This window comes from Neopelma chrysocephalum, unplaced genomic scaffold, assembly GCF_003984885.1.
Source record: "Neopelma chrysocephalum unplaced genomic scaffold, ASM398488v2 Primary Assembly neopelma1_124, whole genome shotgun sequence".
Classification (NCBI taxonomy): Eukaryota; Metazoa; Chordata; class Aves; order Passeriformes; family Pipridae; genus Neopelma; species Neopelma chrysocephalum.
In genome coordinates this window covers 2,844,882-2,863,961 of record NW_020897786.1, presented here as the reverse complement: position 1 = coordinate 2,863,961, position 19,080 = coordinate 2,844,882, and the positions used below count along the sequence as shown (strand labels likewise).

The window sequence follows — 19,080 nt, the reverse complement described above, 5'->3', positions numbered from 1 at the left end:
AACCTTGAATCCCCAAGTTCTGAAAGAAAAGGCATTCTTATAAGTTTTCTAACCCAATTCTGCAGACCAAGGTAACTTGAAAAACATCTGACTCTAGCTATTTACCTCAATTCCATATTCAGAACACTCAAACACTTGTTGTTACTTGGCCCCTTATATCAGCATTAATATATAAACATGAGGAAGACTATAAAGAAATACTTGTAGTAGCTTATATCACACAATAATGGCTGTCATTCATTTACCATTTTAATAAAAAATACATATATCAAACTGAGTATTTTCCATAAAGGTAAGGTACATAAGGAATATATTCTAACAAATCAATTGGTAAGTATTCTGAAGTCTACAATACCTTTTGGTTCTACACCTCTACCTGTTACAAAATAAACACCCCCCTATAACTGCAGAAAATCATTTAAATATGTTTTCAATATTTATTACCAATGTCAGGAATAATGGTTTCTTACTTGTGTATATAATCACTTATGGGACATATTTGCCAAATTTTTAAGGTTTTTAAAGGCTCAGTTCTAAATCACATTACCACAGGAATATTTGTTCATGATTTTACTACATGTTTCAACAAAACTCCTCAGTATTTTATTTTTTCCTCACAGCCTAGGACAATATTTAGTATGGAAAACAGATGCTGAAGCAGACTGTGAGTTATATCAGAAGCACATTTCGATTTTAAACAATGACAGCTTGAAACACAAATGATCATTAATTCTTAATCATAAAGAAATCAAATACTGTTATAAGACCACAAGTGATGATCCACCCCAAAATATGAGGATTCAGATAAAGAAAAGGTTACCATTATAACGTTACCATTAATAAGAGTTATTATAGTTGATACATATATGAAGAAATAGGTTATAAAGTAATGAATATTCACATACTATTTCCTTCACATCTTGAATTTAATTAATTTTTTTCATGATCCTCCTTTTCAGCATGTCCAAACTAAATACTATTTTTACTGCTAGTACTGACTGCTCTTTCAGTCACCTTGCTTGTCCTTAAACTCAGTGATACAACAGTCTGCCACTAGGACAAATAGCAAATAATACTCTTAACAGTAGGTTCAGATATTTCTTCAAATATTTAATATCATTCCCTTTCCCACTTGTCGCTCCAAAATGGGGCAACAGAAAGCAAAGGAAAGGTGTTTCCTCTGTGAGAATGAGAATTCTGCATCCTGGCCATGGAAAGCATCCCTGCAGGCGAGGGAGGAAAGCTGGAAGGCACTGACATTATCATGTGGCTGCAAGGGCAACCGAGAGGAACGGGGAGATGAGAGTGCAGTTGGTCCTGCCAGCAGTAGTTTTTCTTACTGGCTGTGAATAACCAAGACATCCAAGCCAAAATGAGGAAGGGTGCAGCTGCTGGCACTGATCTATCACAATTAAAGGCACAGCCAATAAACAATTAATCACGTACGTTTTTGCCAAGAAAAACAACACTTTATAATAAATTAAAGGTAAGAAGCTACTGCTACACAAAGTACAACAAAGCAGAATTGATGTATGGAGCACTGAGAGACCTTCTGCAAGCTGCACCGTGGATTAGACTTTCTAATTACTTGATTGTTCATGACAGCTTCTTCTAGGGCAGAAGTATTCCCAGCAGAATGACATGGCCTGAGTTCCTGGGCTGAAAGGACCACAGGTATCCAACAGATAGGAAAAATCCATAAACAAAAAATGGACCACAGATGCTTGGCCCAATTCCACTCCTCTAGCAACACACAACCCTTCTCTAAAAAATAATCCTTCCTTCCTCAGGAAAAAAACATTTGAGTAAAGCCAACTCAACCAGAACCTGAGGCTTTACTGGGATGGGGGAGTTCTTGTTTGCAAGTGATTTACAGGTTGCTTCCACTGAGCCACAGAGAAGAAAAATGGGCTACTGTTGGAGAACTATAATCAGATGCCAAGAAAAAAAAATGACTTTACAATGAAGTCTATATTCTGTAAGTCTGGGGATAAAAGACACAGGAATATTGTTCTACATATGACCAAACCATAATTTGCACCACCACACTGCCCAGAACTGGCTTCAGTGCTCTGTACCACCAGAGCTGAGCCGGGATCATCTCCCTGTACTGCACTGGCCTGACAGAGCAGGCAAATGTCACCAGAGATGAGGTGCAAACACACCCAGGGCTGCAAACATTGGGCACACAGACTTCACAACTGGGGCTGCCCCTTCCCTGGAAGTGTCCTAGGCCAGGTTGGATGGGGCTTGGAGCAACCTGGGATAGTGGAAGGTGTCCCTGTCCATGGCAGGGGGTGGGAACAAGATGAGCTTTAAGGTCCCTTCCAACCCAAACCATTCAGTGACTCTGTGAATACAAGTAGACATGTAACATACACATGAATGTTCCAGAACAAAAAAGAGAACTATTAATTGTGTGTAATAATTTTTAAAAGACCACATACCCATGGGTATAAATACCTCAAACTCCTCTGTTAGATAACACTAAAAAAACTAATAATCTTTATTATTATTATTTTCCACTTTGCTTAATCATATCTTTTAGACAGGTTACCAAAGGAGTTCATAGAACACTGTTATTCATTTAAATAGAAGAACTTGAAAACACTGATTCAGAAAGGAAAACAAATGCATTCTTTTCAATACTGCTAAGGCTGAAGCACTAAAACAACAGTTATATTTAATTGTTAATGAAAACATAGCAAATTAAAAAAAAAATTTTAGCAAAGTCTAGGCATCATCATGTCCCAGACAAGAAAGCTCCTTGTAAATACTGAAGAAAAAGAGCAAGGGTAAGGTATGAAACTATTCCCACATCTCTTTCCATCAGTAATTTCCTCTGCAACAAATACCGGAAGCGGAACATAACTTGGAGAAAACAGTTCCATTTCTCCCAGAACGACAACTCCTCCCCCCTGAAAAGCTTTTAGAAATTCCAACTGCCACCAACATCAGCTCTGCCTGTGCTGTGCTGGCTGTGACCCTCACCTGGCTGGCACAGCACATGGCCCAGCACAGCCCTGCCCAGGCTGGCTCCCAGCACATCCTGCAGCAGCCCCATCCTGCCCGGGGGAGCTGCCAGCACAGCACAGGGTGTAAATCCCAGCCTGTGCCCTGGGCAGGGCTGTGCCAGGGCAGGCTCACGCTGCAGCCCCGGCCAGCTGGGCAGCAAACACTCCTGAGGCAGCTCTAGGCACTGGCCAGCTGGTTTTTTCAAAGGAACGTGGGTGGGCTCAACCAACCATGTCTTTATATAAATCCTCGCATTTTAGCGCTGTCAGTCTTCAGACAACAACCACCTCTCTGCTCCATCATGGGATTATGTTTTCATTTGATCTAAATACACCTCTTAGAAGTTCTTTGTTTCATTTATATAACGACAATAGAGTCAGTTTTCTTCCCTGATAAAAAAAAAGCACATTTTTCACATATGCAAACAAAGGTTCATGAATATTCCTCCATCCTGCTTCAGAATACATAAAATTTTAGCAGGCACCTTATATAAATTAAGCAACCCCTGCCAAGTTATCTATTTCATCTGGTTTTTAGAAGTACTTTTCACTTATTGGAAACATTCATAGACCACATGGAATGACATGATTTATATTCTAAAAGTACCTTTAAACCGTGGCATATAAATAAATGCCAGGAGATACAGACAAGAGCTGGGACAATGGTTCAAAGGGAGCAAACTGTAAGGGTTACTGATCTTAGGGGTGTTTCTCAAAGCAAACTAGGACAGGCAAGAAAGGCAAAGACAAAAGGGAAAGCAGAGGGGCATAAAAATGAATCAATAGGAGCTACAAGTGGGAGCAAACATCTACAAGGTCCTTGCAGAGACCCCTCAGCCTAATGAAATCACCAGGTGTTGTCCTGTGGCTTTCACAGGCACCTTCTCAGTGAGGTCTTTGTGTCACACAGGCTTTAATTCAGCAAAGTAATTAGTCAGGACTACAAACATACTAATTGATTCCAGTGAAGCCAATGAAAGCAAATTGCTTACACTGTTTACATCTTTTGCTGAGCTGAAAGCAATATGGATATTGAGAGAGGGGACGGGAAATCAATAGCACAGAAAATGGCAATGCAAAAAGGAGGGAAAGCTGAGAGTTTGATGGAAGAAGCCAGGCATTTAAGCAGGGAGAGATAATGGAGACAGAACGTTGTTACTGCACCGAAGATCACGGTGAAACCATGTGGGACAGTGAAAGCTTCAGAAAGGCAGGGAAGGAAAGATGGCTTTTAGCCTGCTGGAAGACTTTTCACCAACTATGTGAATTAATCTATCTATAAAAGGCCAGACAAAAGCAAAGTTACAAAGGAAGTAAAAAATGTGAACAGAACTTTAATTTGCTTGCACATGTTTCAAAATGTTTCAAAACCCATAGGTGTTCGCTGTAAGAGAAATCTCCACCTGCTTCAGCTGAAGACTAAGGCTGAGGTGAAACGAAGCTGTCACACAATCTGAGAAAGAACTTCACGCTTTTTCATTTTTAGTATCTTCCTTCAAAGCAAAACTCTTTTGTTTGTGGGTTTCACCAAACATATCACACCACAAGTGAATTCACCTCACTGATGGAAGTAAACACAATACACGTTTAATTCCAAAACAATGTGACACTGCTCCAACATGAAGTCCGCTTTTAGCTCTGAAAATGTCTGTAAAAGTACAGAACTTATAGATGCTACAGCAAAGGGAAAAGCCCTAGTTTGTATCAGTTTCTTTTTCTATCTGGCAAGATCAAATCCTAGCATCCACTCAGCCTGGAAAATTCAGTGTCAATGACCATTTAGTAGAGTTTTTAACTTTTTGCTTACAGTCAAATCAACCAAAAACAATCCTTAACATGTGAAGACAATATAACCATTTATTTAAATCAGTTTCTGAAGTCTTAAGGAGATACCTAAATCTTACCTTCTGAGGCACCAATACAGACAAAAATATCTCCAGTCCTGTGATTTCTCAAGTAATAACAAAGAAACTCTATGATCAGATTACAATTTTAAAAAAGCTTTCTTTCTAGGCAGCTCCCTATTATACTGAGCAGGCTGAACACAAAATGAGTCAGAGATCAAGAGCAAGTTATCTGGGGTGTCAAGTGCATAAGGTTAAAGGTGAAATTTTATTAGGTCAAAGGTGATATAAATAAAATCTTTTCTGTCAAAGAAGAAGGGTCACAGACAAGACATATATAATCTAAAGACATCACAGATGACAAGCAATAACTTTAAGTAGTACAAGTATGTTCTCACTAGAGTTACCTTCACTGACTAAAAAATTGAAAACAGTGATAAATAAGTAACTATGAGTATTATAAAGCTTCCTCGGGATATGGTTTTACTTCTATGTAATACTCTTGATTTTTTTCTCAATTATTTCAAAACTTGAGAAGTTACTGAAGGCTTTAGTTGTGGAGGTGGCATTAACTGTGCATGCTGAATAAAGAGGTACACAAAGCAGACTGCTCCAATGAATAAAACTGCTTTCCTATGTTACAGTGACCATATCCCTAACATGTCTATCTTACTACTGCTCTTGGGAAAAAATAATAAGTAATGAAAAGCAGAGAGGGCCTCAAGCCAAGGAAATTTCAGATTACAATAATATAACTCAGAATGTTAGACTAATTGAAATATAGCTATACATAATATATAAAATATTTAACAATGGAAGCATCCCTATGTTGCCAGCATGCTAAATATTACGCACCTGCTGAAGAATATTAAAATCTGCTATCATAATCCTCAAACTGTTCATTCAGTTAGAACTGTTCTCTCTTTTCTCTCCTGCACTATTATTCAAGAAAAACATACATTTAACCTTAAACTTGGCCTTAAGTTCACAACAAAATTTTTTGCTGAGAAACCCTGGATTTAAGCACATGATGTTGGACACCACAAAAATCAGGATCTCTGTGCCCTCTAGTGGAACTTCTGTTTCCACCAGCTGGGTGCAAAAGCAGCTGTTGGTACGTGATGCCTTTTTCGGGAAGCTGGAATTGTTAAGCTACAACATCACGTGTTGTGTAGAGTGGATAATGCTAAATCAAAAGGAAATCCAGGTCACTGTTTTCCTCCAGATTCATCTGAGCCAGCTGCCCAGCAAGAACCACAGTTCAGTCACCAGTGGCCAGACAGACACCAGCAAAGGCTGGAGAGATCCCAGCCCATCCCAGTGCTCCAGACTGGCCACACTTTGGCCTCCCAGCTTGTGTTTCCAGGCAAACGGATGCAGCACGGAGCCTCCTCCTATATATCCAGTCAGGTACACCTGGCACCTAAACACCAAATCCAAAATCACACAACTGCCCACTAAAAAGAAGCTGAAAAAACAGCTTATGTACTTTCATAACTATTGGGAAGGGGTGGCAAAGTGCAGCTCAGCAAACATTTAACCCTCCAGACTCCGGTGTCTCTCCAATTATCTTTTTCTGTTCTTTCAGTGATAACCAAGAACCACCCCTGTGGGTTTCAGGACCTCAGAGACCTAACTCTCCAAAGCTTTTTAAAAAAGAAAAGTTGTTACAACAGGATGTAAGAAGCTGTAAACACAAATATTTTAGTACATAAAAATAGTAACAAAAACTGTGAAGGAAAGTGAAAAAAATTACGACAACTGAACGGAGTCATCAGAATCAGCTTGGCTGGAAACAGATTTCCAAACATGACTAAGTTAAATCTGAATCAGCACTGAAGAACTGGCTTGCTCAGTATGTCCTCCTGACCCCTGACAGGTATAATACACAGGCATTCACAATTTTTTTTGGATGTGGCAGAACTCAAATTCCCATAGAAAAGGTCTTGACTTAACACTGTAGTTCAATTTGGGCAGCAGCAAAGAAAAATTAAACCAGTCAACTATTCAGGTGTGTTTTCTACAGCACAGTCTCTTGATTTAATAAGAAACATCCTCAATTGCTTCCTAAAAATCACCTGAAGTGCCAACTGTTCCAAAGAAGCTACTGAAAAACTAACTATTGCTCTTCTTAGTAATGTTAATACTGAAAAAACATTTCCAATCTTACATTTTAAAGTAATTTAGCACTACAGTTTTGAGCACTATGGACCTTGATGCACAGGACATCACATCTGACAATGTAAGGAAGGACTGAGGTATTTTCAGAAACAAGAAGGAACAAAGAAAAAATGTGAGATGCTGACACCTGCAATATATCAGATTTTTATGATAAAAAGATTATAGTGAGATGAAAAATGCCTTTGATTAATAGAAATTTGTCACATTTTATAGAGAATCTATTTCAAATGGCAATTGCCAGTATTTGAATGCACTGTTTCTTTCATTCATTTTCATTAGTAGTCTGCTATGATTCCCATGCTAAATGTTCAATTCCTTTATAAGAGTTCTCAAGACTTTCATAGGCTACTCAGCTGAATGGCATTTAAAACTAGAAATAATATAAAAAATATTACAAAACTTACCACTTCTTCATCTGAAAGCTCTCGTCCTTGTATACTACTGTTTTCTCTCACAGCTTGTTGGTGTTTTTTCCCTTTAATGTGGCTAAATAGATACACTTCGGATGAAATCTGTAACAACAGTGACTTAGTAGTTATTTTTCCTTTGCAAATTCCACCATCCATAAATAACAGCATTTAAAATGTAATAAAAAATATGCCAATTTGTCAGGAGTATGTTCAGAAAATTCAAGCACAGTACTTTACTCCTCAACCTAATTTACATAAACATCTTTTATGCAGGACTTAGGAGTAAATTACAGAATGATTTGCTAGCCAGCAGTGTAATAATAGATTAAAAAATCTTGGCTTCTCATCTCATTCTTACTTCAATCTAACTTCATATATTGGATTTTCATTCTGAGATGCACGATCAGTGAGTATATGCAGGACTCCAGTGTGCTGAGCCTGAGTTTCTGTTCCAGCACTGCCTGAGGTGATCCCAAGCAATCTTGCTCAATTTAGCAATTACAGGAAATAATGCTTAGTAGCATATAAGGCTGCAATAATGCACAGTCCTTGCAAATCAGTGAAACCAGTTATCAACAAGAAGAGATCTCCCATCTTCCTGCTCAGTGAGTGTGTGGCTTCTCTTCTGCATTTTTCCTGGGATACAGGGAAGGGCAGACACAAGCAGAGATATCCTGTGAGGTTGGAAATCTGCCAGGCTTCCAACAGTGACCAAAAAATAAGATAATGACGGAAAAGAGGAGACAAAGCAGACACTATTTTTCCCTTCCAACCCTTTTAAGCATCCAACCAAACTCAATTCAAGAATTTCTTGAGCTTGATGTGGTTTCTCCATATCCTTTGGTGAACTTCAATCCAATGAAACCTGTCCAATCAACCCCTGAACTCACAGCAAATTCAAATATCCACAGGATCTTAGAACAAGGTGTTCACAGCTCAGCTACCTGCTGTGTAAAGAACCACATTCCTTACTTGGCTTTAAATCTATCTTTCAACTACCTTCCATCCAATGCTCCAGGATTCTTGCTTTTCTTGGCAGAGACAGCTAATAACTGGGCACTGCCCACACTCTCCACTCCACCCACAACTCTACACTTCTTTCAAATCCTCCCTAACCCACCTTTATAGATTTATAGAGATAGAAAAATCCAGAGTAAGGTGCACTTTACAAGAGCAGAGGGGACACAGTAGATGTGCAACACTCTCATCTGTGAGTGAAGCACAACTTGTACCTTCATGGCTTGGGTTGGCCCAGCAATTCCAACAGTGTCCCCTGGATCCAACTTACCATCACATTGCATAATGAGCACTGCTTCTTTCGTTCATATGGGGTGAGTTTTGGTGCATAATCAGTATTAGCATGTCTTCCACTACTTAATTCAGCTGCTTTCTCTTTTCTTTGTTCAATTTGTTCCATGTGCCTTCTAATACTTTCATCATGCTGAATGGAAAATAATCAAAGCAACAAAGAAAAATCACATTGAATTGCGGTGGAATCAAACTGTGCAAATTAAAATGGATGTATTTTTCAGCTAATGTATCCTTTCATACCTTCAGCTGAATCTTCTTCTGTAGTTCTTCCATGGCTTCTTGCTGAGCTGCAGTAAGAGCTGCCAACCTCTCTTCTCGATCTCTAACCAAAAGACAAGAAAAATAGGGAGAACTTGCAGTAATGTAAAGCATGAATAATACTGACAGATTTCTGTTAGAAGTGGAGAACAAAAACCCCCAGAAATGAAGCTGAAGATGGTTCAGGAGAAAAGAAAAACAGCAAAAAGCAACTTATTTAACAGGGAATACAGATATTTTCATTTGAATGATTTAATAAAGACAGACACAGAACCTCTGTAGCAGAGCCTGGACCATCCTTCAGTCCAAATCAGAGCAATGATAGTCCACAGTGAGGAATGTGAGACCATGTCACCCTTTGCATCCTTCAGCCAACAGCTGCAGTCAGTGAACCAAAGGGGAGGAGTGGAACAGCAAATTGAAAAGAAACTTCCCAGCACTGAGGGCAGTGTGTTCTACAGAAACGTTCCATCAGAGGAAGTTTGAATACAGGAACTTACAGATGAAACTCTGACCAACATCAAACGGTACAGCTGTAAGGGACAAACTGATGGTCTGGAATCCTGCAATTCTAAATGTTCAACAGACCAAAGGACAGCAAAAGAGGAGACATTTATCTGTCACCTTCTCCATGGAACTGCAGTCAGGACCTACTTTGCTCACTGAACCTGTCTGCCCTACATCCCTCTCCCCAAAACTGAATCATGCCTCAAACTTCAGCTGTCCTCTTCATTTTGAGCAACTCTTCTTCCCCTCCCCAGCACAGATCTCAGGCATGTGGGTGTCACAACAGCCTGTGAATCCCCAAGCATCACCTGTTGAAGAGATTGGGGGTTCTTTCCTGTCTGAGAAAAGAACAGGAGGTAAACTTGATCTGTTACTATAATAATACATAATTAACCAGAAACCTGCAGGTAACAGTTTCAAGAACAACTTCCTAGTGATCAGTAAGCCAAGGGAGCTATGAAATCCTACAAGGGAAGACAGTCAGCTACTCATGTTGTTTGTACAAGAAGAAATGGGATGGGAGAGCAACACTTCTCCCAGAAGCCTGGCAGCTCTGAAGGGCCAAAAGCTTTGAGTAAAACTGAGCTATGAAGTCATTCAAAGCCATCAGCCATCTTTTAAAAAGGCATTCTAAAATTAGATTGAGTGACAAAACTAGAAAGGTTAACATAAGGAATATTACCCAAACTGCAATGGGTTTTGTTATGTGTGGATTTTTGTTTCTTAAACAGAAATCTGATAAAAAACCCAAAATCGTTTACGTAAAAGTAGAAGGCTCAGATAAAATAACATTTGAAAACAAAAAGCCACAGAAAATATAAAAGCAGATAGGAAAGAACATGAGGGAGGAAGTAAGTCACATGATAAACACTAAACAACTGTTCTTTCAGAAAGAATAAGTGAACTCTTCCAATTGCCCTGGGTGTGGGGGGTGAGGGAGAGATGATGGACGAGAAGCATTAGGTAGTTTATGTGCTGTCTCCCCTGAGATGTATAAAGGAAAACTGAACTACAGCCTTTGTTTGTGTTTTAAAGAGCTCCTGACTCACACCAGGAGCTGAAACAAAACGCAACTAACACGTGACCCAAACCCAAAGCTTATTTTAGCTATTTCTTTCACTTCGGTTTTATGTATTTGTTTAATGCTACAAACTCAAACAAATTATTATCATTGCATACTTTGGGTTAATAGTATTTGAAACAAAATTCTCAAGTTTCCATTTATAAAGCACCAACATTACTCCTGCAGAAGCCCTTTTGAAAGCATTCTTTTTACATGGTTAGGGTACAGTATATGATTTCTATTGACAAGAACAAAATTTTCCATATTATGGATTTCAACTCTCTGGAATATAAAAATACTTTGAAATTACAACTAAAACCTTACTGGAAACAAGTTAATGTACCATAAGGGCAGAGGGGCTTTTAAAGTCAGTTTTAAGTACACTATTCCTTTCATACAGATGCTTTAATCACCACCAGATGCACATGGTAAAGCTTATACTGAAGAAACTTAAAGAAGATATTACAAAAATTACTCATTCCAGCAAGTATTAAATCTTCAGGATACAAGCTAAATCCTAGCAGCAGGAAAAAAAAAACCAACAAAACACCAAATGATACCCCAAGGTTCCACCATAACACACTGAAATCCAGGATGGAGGGGACAGCACAGCCAACTTCCTGTCAGGCTCATCCCTCCCTGAACTTGGAAACCAGGAGACCGAATCCTCCTCTAATTCTGCTCTGTTAGAGAAACCCCAGAACTGTTATTAAGGACATGTAATGACTCTGAAGCCATTCTGACATAACAGATTGTAGGACACCACACATACATTCTTTCCTACTCTTTCCCAAAATTATCCGGAAAAAAAAAGACAAAAAAGGCAAAATCTCCCCTGTGTAATCAGCATCTGGCAAAGAAAAACAAGTGCAAGCACGGTACTGCAATATCAAGTACAAAGTGTTTGAAAACTGAGTGTTATAGCAGCAAATAGAGAGGAAATTTGCTGACACACAATACTAACAGAAGGGAAATGGAAACTGCAGTTTCTCACACATCATAAGGAAATAATTGGGGTGCAACAAAGGGAAGTGGTAGATTAACACTGACTAAACAAAAAGAGCGAAGAATTCTGTGGTTGGAGCTGTTAGACAAGTTCTAACTGTAGAAGACCTTAGAGGACAAAGATGTTAATGGGACAAATATCTCACATTTGCTCACTGTGAGGGTTTCCTCAAATTCCAGAAAGATGCAGAAGCCTTACAGATGCAGTGTCTACCTTCCCAAAATAGCACGACCAAACTCTCCCTCTCAGTCCTAACCCTCCTCAAGTGTCTGTGAACTACAGTAAGATACTGCAGGATTCATTCCAACTCACTGTATCCCATTGTGACTTGGCTCAATACACTGAGGAAAGGTCCATGAAGTCCTGGGAAAGGCTGTAAATCCTATCCAGAATCCATTACACATCTAATGGAAAGCTAAATCTCTTTATGATGTCACTCATGACTTTGGAAGATGAAAGGTGATCAATACATTTCTGAATATTTTACTAGGAGAAAAAATACTCCCTTTGTGACAACTCTGAAGAAAACAAGTAATGACAACAGAAATGGATGAAGAACCATTAGTAACACCTGTCACTGAAAAAAATGTAACTTCTATCTAGTTTTATGGAATGCCTGTAGAAGGAGAACTGTAGGAAAACAGGGAGCAATAGGAGGTGAATACAAACAAAATTTGGCAAATTAAACAAGTAGAATGTAGTTTCCCCTTTCAGATTTGAAAGTAAACCTCTCTCACACCCAGTGTTCACTCTGCATTTCATCTTTGGCACAAAAGAAAGAGAGAGAAGAGCCCATGCGGAATCCTCTTTATGAACTTTTGATTATGGACAAAACCATAAACCAAGTAGTTCACAGGCAGTAGAATTAATGAAGCCTGATTTCCCAGCTTTGTGCTTCACAAATGTGATCTCTGGTGTCTACAAAATAGTGAAATCCAACTGATGCCAGTAAGTCCAGAAGTTACTGGAGAGTGGAGCAAATGGGGAACATGGGAACGTTAATCTTGTTTCCTTTGAAAACTAAGGTAAAATATAAAAAAAGGCAAATTACTAAAAGGTCCTGTCAGCAATAAAACTTAGATGAATGTAATAACATATAGTCTTGCATCTTAACCCTTTTGCCACCAGACATGCCTTTCTCGTATTGGCCTTTTTAGCCACCAACGCGCTTGCAAGAAACGTGGGTAGAGCCCTTCCCAAATCTTCATTCACGAAGCCTGGCCATGCATCTTAACATTGTGCATATACCTAAGGAATACAAAAATCTATTCCAGAATTTATGATGACTCACCTGATTTCTGCTTTCAAACCACTCATCAAGAACAGCGATCAATAGTGATCAGTGCTACCTTTGAAATTCCTGACGAGCCAGGAGGGTCCTGCTGTTCTGGGGAAGGTGCAGTTTGCTGGAGAGGAGAATGGTGAGGGGCAGGGACCCAAAGAAATGATTGCCAAGTTACCTGGCCCTCTCCCGGGCTGCATCTTCCCGGGCTTTCTCCTTCTCCTGCCTCTGCTGTTCAATCCGCGCTTCCTGTTCCTTCCTCTTCATCAGCAGCTCCTCCACCCGCGCCTGCCGCTCCGCCTCCAGTGCCCGCTTGCGCTCCTGCCGGGGGAAACACAATCCCAACTCTTCTTTTAGGGAAAAATTAAAAGGGAATTAACAGAAACTGTATTTAACATCTGCTTGTTGCATTTTGTCTTTCATGATGGAGTAAGAACGGCGTTTTTATGGAATAAAATGCACATGTGAGCCTGTTCAGAAGCTTGAGCGCACACTGGAAGCACGGCTGGATGAACTAACCTACACATGAATTAAACATATATTTTGCTCATTCTGAAGAAGTCTATGCAATATAAAAGCTTATTAGTCTAGTTCACTTGCAACAAACGTGGGTAGAGCCCTTCCCAAATCTTCGTTCGCGAAGCCTGGTCATGATGATGAGTCTAGTTCATCAATAAGATTATTTGAAAATATTTTAAACATCCTACAGGATACAGGTAATGAAGAAATAACAAAATATAGGGCTCAAAATATAGGGCTTTGCTCAACTGTTAAGCAACTTGTGCATGGAAAAAGCACAGCAGGAAGCATCAGCTTGATCCTTGGTCTGGCAGAAAGGATACAAAGAGAACAGTGTGGCCATAAGTGGGACTTAGGACCAAAATCCTGTCTGCAGTGTCTGTTCAACTGTCAGCCTAAGAACAGACCTATGCCTACACAACCCAGGAAAGGGCTAAAAGAAGGGTAGAGAGAAGACAGAGCCAAAAAAAATCCAAAACCACAGAAAGGAATTCAATTAAAACTGTGATCTGGAAAAAGGGAACATAAGTAACTACAAAAAACAGGATCACTGGGATTAGGCTTTTAATAAACAATCTAGAAGGGTACTTTTCACTGATAATGCAATTGAACCTTGGAAATCCAGAAACTTCTAAATAATCTCTCAAAAAGAGTTTTATCCAGCCCTTTTAGAGTATCTTCTGTCTCAAAAAATGGCCTCAGAAGCACTGAAGTCAGTAACATGTCCCATGTTTCAATAAGAAGACAGGATCAGCTTCTAAGCCTAAGAACTAAGCTCTGGCAGAAACTGGATCCAGGGGTGAGCTACAGTTGTGGTGATCTGACATATGTCTAGAGAGGGAGGAGGAGTTTATATCAGAAGAAAGCTTGGTTTAGATTCTAACATGGAGAACAGTGCCAAAAAAATGGATGCATGAGGCTGGGAAAACCTAGTACTGAAATGCTGCATTAAAACAAAAAAAACCCAAACAAAAAGCAACCAGAACTCCAGGAACACAAACACATTTGCACTGTGGTTTCCCCTGATCCTGCAAAAAGTACTGTAATTATGACAGCAGGCATATGTTAAGGACTATTTTACTGTTTCCTCTCTCAAAGTTTTAACTATCACCAAAACATACAGATTTTGTTTATGAAGAAGTAACAAATATTTTCCAAAAAACCCTTAAGACAGGCACGAGTCACCTACCCAGCAGTTATGGCACCCCTGCTATAGGGGTTTTATGATTTACCTTCCTCCCTTTTACCACAGAAACATTTCAAAGGAGAAACATATTAGAATGTGCTTTTCCAAAGCTGAACAAAGGAGGGAAGACAGAAAGCAAGGAGGACTCTGCAGAGTCAAAACAAAACACAAGCCCATGTTTCCCAGTCCCCCTTCAGCCCCAGAGATGTTGTACCTGAACTGCTTCATCACGGGCTTGTTTTTCCTCCTGCCTTCGCTGCCGCTCCTCCTGCAGTTCATTTAAACGCTGCTCATACTCCTTGAGTTTGTTCAGCACGTCGTGACGTTTGTTCTGAGCTTCCAAGGTGTTTATAAACGCAATTTCATTTACCTGCAAATAATCAGAAAGCACAAGAAAAGGCCTGAGAAGCTCAAACAGGTTTTGTTCTTAGGGAATTCCACCCATTCGATAATTAAACTGGTAGGACATTTCTCAAACTACCAAGTTGAGAATAAGTCTTTAGGGTTTTTAAGGTGGGGGTTTTTTGTTGTTTTGTTTTATTGTTTTGTTTGTTTTAAACGAGACAATCCACAGAATATAAAAAGAGAAACTGAATTGTATCAGAGAAAAACAAGAAACTTTGGGTAAAAATAAAGAAAAATCTTCCCAATCCTCTCAGCAATGAGATTTCATCAGCCTATTCTCTCATTCATAACATGTGGATTTATCCCAGATGGATAAATCAGTAAAATAAGTAAGTGCTAGTAGAATCTAACAGGCCTTTTGATCTGACTTTAAATAAATGTGTACTTATTGATTAAAAAAGTGAAACTATACATAGTATGAGTAAGAAAAAACCAAGCTCATGGTCTTCATATTTCTTATCCATATAGCCTACTTCATAAACATATATTACCTTTTTCAACCACGGCACAGTGCAATACACAAGAACAAAAAAAAAAAGAAAAGGCTGGCTTAAAAGAACTTTAATGTGTACACTAAAACATACATGGACAGAGAACAACAGATCACATAAAGGGCAGTAAGATAATATTTGTAACTTTGTTTACTGACTAGAATCCATTTACAGAATGGATTTTACAGGTCAGTAAACAAGCAAGCACTGGGAATTTAGATAACCAACTGGGCAGCAACAGTTACCATGGGCTGCAGTTATCCTACTCATCAGCTATTTCTCTAAAGCCTTCTGGCCCAACTAACCTTTATTTCCACAACACAAGAGCCTCACGAGGCAGCAGATCCTATACATTTAAACACACACAATATATGAAACATCTGCTTTTCTGGGGAATTATGGTAAGTGTGATTTAGTTAATATAATTACAGAAGTCACACTGTGTAATGAAATAATAATGAAGGTATGTTAGAGTGAATTAGGTCGTCTAGAAATCATTTTAATCCAAGAGACAGGAACAGCAACTAAGTAAAAAAGCTAAATCAGTTTTAATCAAAGTTTTGTTGTGCTTGTCTTGAATAATACAGATGAACAGCTGCATCAATCACAGCTGGGATACATGCTCATCATACAAGGAAACATTTTAGTTTTAAGGAGATGGGCTAAACAGTCTTTAAAATAAAATATTTCATTTATATTGTACTGGTTTTGGCTGGCACAGAGTTAATTCTCTTCACAGTAGTTACTATGGGACTATGTTTTGGATCTGTGCTGGAAACAGTGCTGATAACACAGGGATGTTTTAGTTACTGCTGAGCAGGGCTTGCACAGTGTCAAGGCCAACTGAGCAAAGGGATATTTGAGAGCACAGGACATGATGTGCAGCAACAAAAGCAGGGGGGAGGTTGGTGGGGGTCACTGCTCAGAGACTGCCAGTCATTTGCTTTTGCATCACTTGTCTTTCTTGGGTATATTTATCTCTCTTTGTTATTTTTCTTTTCCTTAAAATTGATTTCCCCCTTCAGTTATGGAACTGTTCCTATGTCAACCCATTTCTCACCTTTACACTTGTGACTCTCTCCCCCACCCCACAGGTGTGTGGTTGTGTGGTGTTTAGTTGCTGGCTGAAAATGTTTATCAAAGTCATATAAACGAGGCAAACCAAAAAGCACCCATCCAGTGCTCACCTTATGGAATTATGTATTAAGTCAGAAAAGCACTAAACAAAATACTTATTTTAGAATAACTGCAGGTTTCTATCTATTTCCAGCTGCTTAACAACATCAGTGGTACAAAACACAGAAACAGAACTACTATTAAAGGACACAGAAAGCTCGATCTAGAATAGATGTTTAACAAAGGAGAAGAGCAATGAACTCCCCCCCTTCTCTTTCTACGTGTGAAAAGCAGAGAGTTGATAATCAGATCTTCTACTCCTTCCAGGACTAGGTATCACTGAAAATGCTGCCATACTCTCTGTGAGGAACAAAAGCAGCAAGACAACTATCAGCTCTTCTACTTCAACCCTCTTTTCTTCCAGTTCAACCCACCACGATGTCTAATAACAGCTAATTAATTTTAAATTCATACTAGAAAAAAATGGTCTGTTCAGACATCAGCACTTACCTGCTTCACAGTTCACAGGTGTTCATGTCTAACTCGCACCCTCCCTCAGAACCTACTCGTGAGCACTCTGAGGTACAACATACATAAAAGCATAACTATTAAACTGTTCCTCTCTAAAACAAAGTAACTTACCTTAGCTTCTTCCTCTTGTGCTTTTTTCACAATTGCTTGTAGCTGCACTTCACGTTTGAATTCTGCATGGAGTAACTTCTCCTCCATCATCCTGCGCCTTTGATCTAACAATTCTTCTTTCCATTTCCTCACATCTTTCTCCTATATAGAATGAGTAGATTTGGTACTAATACAGTAACTGAAAACAGGGCCTGAATTTTCCTCAGGGTTTTCTAATACTCAAAGCTTTCTTCACGGAAACATTACTTTCATGCCCTACACAAAGCCTGCATTAAGTTTAACCCAAAGTACACTGTTTTGGGTTAAACACCCAAACTGCTTCAGTTTGGTGAGTTTTGGTGAGTTTAGCATTTCCGCTGGATACATGCAAGACATTTCTACTTTTGATGTCGTCCTTGAGTCTGAGGCAGTCTAGTACGTCACCAACACTCTCACAGAAGTTCATAATTTGAAATAATGTTTTCTTTAATAGCTGTGAAAACTACGTAAACTCAGACTCAGATGCAAACTGCATTTCAATCAGTTTTAATCTCTAACATGTCTAGACTGTGTGGAAAAAACCCTCTTTTCTGAAAGGCAGCAGAGCAGCTCTTTATATTACAGAAAGCTTACCCTCTCCATTAATTTTTGAAGCTTCAGTGTCTTTTCTTCACGTAACTTCTCTCTCAACTGTTGAGCTTTCATTTGTTTCTCTTCATGTTTCTTTTTGGATTCTGCTATTGTTCTTTTAATAAAAACCAAAGCAGAGCAAAAGCAAGTGAGACAACATTAACTGACAGTGTAGCTAACATTTCTATGTAATTTCAGGAAGAGAAAAAAAAATAGGCCACTGGAGGGCAATTATTTCCTGTAAATGTGAATACTGTTCTACTAGACTTCAAATCTTTAGTGGACGATGTAGCACGAGCCGAGTCCATTATGAAAAAGTACATCTAGAGCTTTCTGTAACCCTTTCCACCCACAGACTTAAACAAAGTTTCAAGCAGCCATGGGTTTGGCTGCCTGTTTTCCCTGGCCAAGGCAGAGAGGGAACAAGAGCAGAACCTTTTGCGGGAGGGCGAGGACAGTTTCTCGTGCATGTGGATCCCGTGGCCGGGGGGACGCGCGGGCTCCTCCTCCACTCTGTCTCCCCAGGAATTGCTCTGGCGCCAGGACTCACGAGCTGGGCAGGAAGAAAACAAAGATGTGGGTAATTCAAACAGCTTTTCTGGGAAAAGGGAGATTAATGAGCATTAGCTCCTCTTGAAGTTCTCTCTCCGATGGGTTCCCTTGAGCCTAGGTGCAAACAGCCTGAAAAATGTTACATTTATCTCTAATCTCTGTGCATTTTTTTTTTAATTTTATTACACTTTTATCCAAATGTTAAGATAAAACCGGATAAAAAAATGTAAAATTCTAATAGAGAGATGGATAAAGAAAGCTGAAGAACAAAGACACACAGAGACAGTTTGAACACATGAACTATGCATCTTCCCTCAGGTAATAACATAGAAAATAACATAACCTGGAACAATATTTAGGTGTTGGGGAAACTTCTGAAACCTTAACTAGTCATGAGTAAAATGGGCATTTTTCTAAATTTTTGCTGTCATTTCCATGTAAGCACAGTAACATGAGAAAATTTACCTTCATAATCTGCCAGAACATCATTCCAGTCCATAGACAAACCACAGAAAGATATGCTTCCATTGCCCATACTAGCCTGAAAATCAATATGAACCAGACAGTAAAATCATAATAACTCACAGGTGTACACACACACTAAACAGTGCCAAATCAGCAACACTCAGCAATGTTCCCAAACTGAACTGGTCACCCCAAAGATACATGCTGTTCCTGCTCTTT

At 39.2% G+C, this 19,080-nt stretch overlaps 1 protein-coding gene across 2 annotated transcripts in view; it reads right to left on the bottom strand.

Moving 5' to 3' along the window:
- Positions 1–19,080, bottom strand: part of SCAPER (S-phase cyclin A associated protein in the ER) — a 142,855-nt gene that overhangs the window by 86,556 nt on the left and 37,219 nt on the right. For both annotated transcript variants that reach the window (XM_027698128.1, XM_027698129.1), the window contains exons 12-20: positions 18,862–18,937; positions 18,280–18,397; positions 17,848–17,959; positions 17,236–17,376; positions 14,796–14,951; positions 13,055–13,197; positions 9,001–9,082; positions 8,738–8,890; positions 7,444–7,551 (exon numbers count right to left, since the gene is read on the bottom strand). In XM_027698128.1, the coding sequence (XP_027553929.1) occupies positions 7,444–7,551; positions 8,738–8,890; positions 9,001–9,082; positions 13,055–13,197; positions 14,796–14,951; positions 17,236–17,376; positions 17,848–17,959; positions 18,280–18,397; positions 18,862–18,937 (1,089 nt within the window). The remainder of the gene's footprint in view (positions 1–7,443; positions 7,552–8,737; positions 8,891–9,000; positions 9,083–13,054; positions 13,198–14,795; positions 14,952–17,235; positions 17,377–17,847; positions 17,960–18,279; positions 18,398–18,861; positions 18,938–19,080) is intronic.